The sequence below is a fragment of the Acanthisitta chloris genome, unplaced genomic scaffold (genome assembly GCF_000695815.1).
Source record: "Acanthisitta chloris isolate BGI_N310 unplaced genomic scaffold, ASM69581v1 scaffold32156, whole genome shotgun sequence".
NCBI lineage: Eukaryota > Metazoa > Chordata > Aves > Passeriformes > Acanthisittidae > Acanthisitta > Acanthisitta chloris.
The window spans coordinates 21,150-24,670 of record NW_008680365.1 but is presented as its reverse complement, the minus strand read 5'-3'; the positions used below and the strand labels follow the sequence as shown (position 1 = coordinate 24,670).

The window sequence follows — 3,521 nt, the reverse complement described above, 5'->3', positions numbered from 1 at the left end:
CTGCCCACCCCTGTATCAGGTCCACCCACTGTACCAACACACGGCCTTGAAGATGGCACTGAGTCAGTTCCTGTTCCTATGGCACAGTTCTATTCTCAGGAGGCTGAGCTGGTTTTTCCTGCCACTGGAAAATACACTTATTTTCCATTCTTTGTTTTTTTTCTTCCCATTGACATGGATGTCTAGACTCCACAAAGGGCAAAATCAAGGTGGGACAGTCCTTCTTCCTGGGTTGCTTCCATCCCCAGTGGGATTGAAGCATTGGTTGGTTTACAAAGAGACCCATTCATGAGGTTATTTTGTCTCCCAGGGTGACCTTTCAGGCCTAAAGGCCTCCAAGACATGGACAATGCAACCAAAATTGGTTTCCAGAAGTCTCCTCTGATTTTCCTCAGTTGGTTCAAATTCCTCCTATGATGGAGGTCTGAGGACCCATGTCCCCTTCTGTTCTTCTCACCTGGAACATGAAAATGGAGTGACTCCTTCCTGTTGAATAGGACAGAAGAGAAGCAGCACCAGAACTGCTCAATGACAGTCTCTGAGGAGGAGGTCTCGACAACCTTTTTAACCAAGCCCTTCATTTTCAGACTGATGAAAGTACTCTTGTCAATACCTCAAGGTGGATTTGAGCTGTGATTTTTCTGCAAATACACAGAAATGTTCAAATGTTTATCTCAATACTTTCTGACTGAAGTGTTTTGGATTTGCCACTTAAAACAGCAAATTTTTCCTCTTTCCACTTCTCTTTAAAAGTGTTTTGCTTCACCTTAAATGCAGGAAAAGCTGTGAAAATAGTAGAAATATGTTTTTGCCTTGATTTAACTGAAAGATCCCATTTAAATCTTCTCCTCCCTAAACTATTTCCTTCCTGTTTGCTGGTACACCGAAGAGCTGTGGATGGGGAGAAATAAGGCCTAAACTTAAATGAAATACCTCCTTGTCTCACTTCAGCAATGTGAGAAATTTTCCCCCCAGTGTCCTGATACTGTAATCAGAATTTTCTGTGAGTGAAAAACAAATACCGTGGAGAGAAAGAGGAAAAATGGACCCAGGTGAGGTCAAGGGAAGAATCTGTTTGTTAAAGCCACTTTTAACTTGTGGCACACTAAAACACATTATTATTTGTAGCACATGGCACTAACACTCCTGGAATGGTCAGGTCAGGGCTGTTTTCCCACACTAAAAAGCTTTGTGATGCTTCAGCACCTCCACAAATTCATCCTTCTTACCAAACTTCCTCAGATTTTGGTATTTATGGGGGGCTTTTTTACAGAGTTAAGGAGTGATATTCATCCCTGGTATTTATGAGCTTCTCAGGACTCCTGGGCACAGGAGCAGGCACCAGGTACCTGTTGTGAGGAGTTATCTTCTCTCTCCCTCCTCTTCCCCACTCTGGGCAGTGATGCAATTTGATTGCCTCCCAAGATCCTCCTCGGATTCTGCAGGGCCAGGACATCCAGAACCCATTGACCCACAAGGTTTTACCAGGTACTTGCCAAAGATGACTGCTCAGCCTTGTGTGATATCTGTTTATTGAAAATATTTTATTGCTTTCTAAAAATCAGTTTTAATAAACTCCAAAGAGATATAGTAAGTAGATCAGAAAAATCATTTAATAAACTCAATTTTATAGGATTTTCTCTGCAGGAAGAGAGCCAGCTCTGCAGGAAGAAGCAGGGAAGACCTGGTTTTGCTGTAGTTTGTAGAGGTTGAGCCCCTCCAACTGCACAACATTTATCCTTAAATTCAAGCACAACTTCAGGTGAAATCAATGAATCAAGGAATTATTGCAGCTGGAGTTTGATCAGCACCTTGCACCTGAGTCAGGTAAGAATAGGATCAGCAGTTTTCAGAGGTGAAACAAGCCATTAACTGCACAGCCACACAGTGTTTGCCAAGAAAAACTCCTTACATGGATTTGAAACTCCTTTCCACCTTCTCCCAGTCAGCAGCTATCACTTAATTTCTCATCTCCCCTGCCTGGCCATCCTAAATAGCCTGTACCCTCCCATTCCAACACTCCATTCATAGGAGCCATCCCACCATGTCTCTGTGACACCACTAAGATCACAGGTGAACACACATCTCCAACTCCTCCTGTTTATTCCCCATGCTTTATGAGTTTGCACAGAGGCACTGAAGTTGGGCCCCTGATGAAGACAAATAACTGGCTGGAGTGGATGGAATTGCTTCCTCAGATTACAGGAAATCTGCACTCTGGAGAAAATGTGTTATGTGATGTGAACAGTTGGGCTATAAGGCAAGAGACCAGCTCCTGGCATCCTCAAACGCATGGAGATTGCTCTCCTGAAATTCATACTCAGCATAAGATAACATGGGAAGGGAGAGTCTTCCCTAATGTTCCAGCACCTCTAGGGATACGTTACTACTGGAATCACCAAAATAGTAATTCCATCCTGACACTGACTGTGAAATACAGAAAATGATGTTTCAGATAAAGGCATTTATGAGTGTTGGGCTCTACCAACAGAGGAAACACCTCCCAAATGGAGGTCAAAATGGGTGACCTCCATTTTGAGAAGACATGGCAGAAGACACCCCCAACTCCCGAGGCCACACTTCACCTCACCTACTTTAGAAAGTCCATTGCACCCACCAGCACAGCACCTGAACACATCTTCTCTCCTCCCTCTCCCACTTCCTGTGGCACTCTGGGGACATGGTTTAGTGGTGGCCTTTGCAGTGCTGGGGAACAGTTGAATTTGATGATCTTGAAGGTCTTTTCCCACCTAAATGACTGTGTGATTCAACTTTCATGCAGTGTTTTTTTCCCCCAAATGTAATTCTGAAGCACTTCACCTTCTTCTGTGGCCCAAACGGAAGGAATTACCTCCCACTGAAAGGAATAAAGCTCCATTACTCTAGGGCCAGTCTGTCACCAAAATAACCCTTACTGTGGTCATGTCTGATATTCAGTGAGAGCTGGCAGTGTCCCTAAGTGAAAATTTTCCTTCTGTGTGCCTGTGGTTTGTAAGTCAGCTCCACACTGGGATATTTTAGCAGTACCCATAGAAAGATGAATGAATCACCCCTGCAGCTGGGAAACCTCTCCCATTCCCCAGTTTGACCTAGATGTCATTTTCCAGCAAACAAGTCCCTAGTGAACACATAACTGCTGGGCCTGGCCAGGAGTCAGAAGTGAGTGTGATGCTCAGAGCCATCCTCAGGGCCCTGCATCAGCCCCAGCTCCACTGAAGCAGCTGTGCCCACCCCATTGTGCACAGCATGGCCACGACTCAGCTGTTCTTCCTGGCCCTTTGTGGGGCAAGTGCCACTGTTAGGAAGCACCTTGTGTTTCTTCTGCACCTGCTCCAGGATCTGCAGCACCTGGAATGAATAAACACAGCTGTGAGTGAGTTAGTAGTTAGGGGAAAGCACCAACTTCTTCTCCAACTGTTGAATCATAGAATCATAGAACCATCAAGGTTGGGGGAGACCTCTAAGATCATCGAGTCCAACCATTAACCTGTCACTCCACTGTAACCCCTAACCCTAACCAT

The 3,521-nt window shown here is 44.9% G+C and overlaps 1 protein-coding gene across 1 annotated transcript in view; it reads right to left on the bottom strand.

Moving 5' to 3' along the window:
• Positions 1-3,153: 3,153 nt before the first annotated feature.
• Positions 3,154-3,521, bottom strand: part of LOC103805043 — a 9,038-nt gene continuing 8,670 nt past the window's right edge. Inside the window, exon 10 of the mRNA XM_009077677.1 lies at positions 3,154-3,348. Coding sequence (XP_009075925.1) covers positions 3,154-3,348 — 195 coding nt within the window. The remainder of the gene's footprint in view (positions 3,349-3,521) is intronic.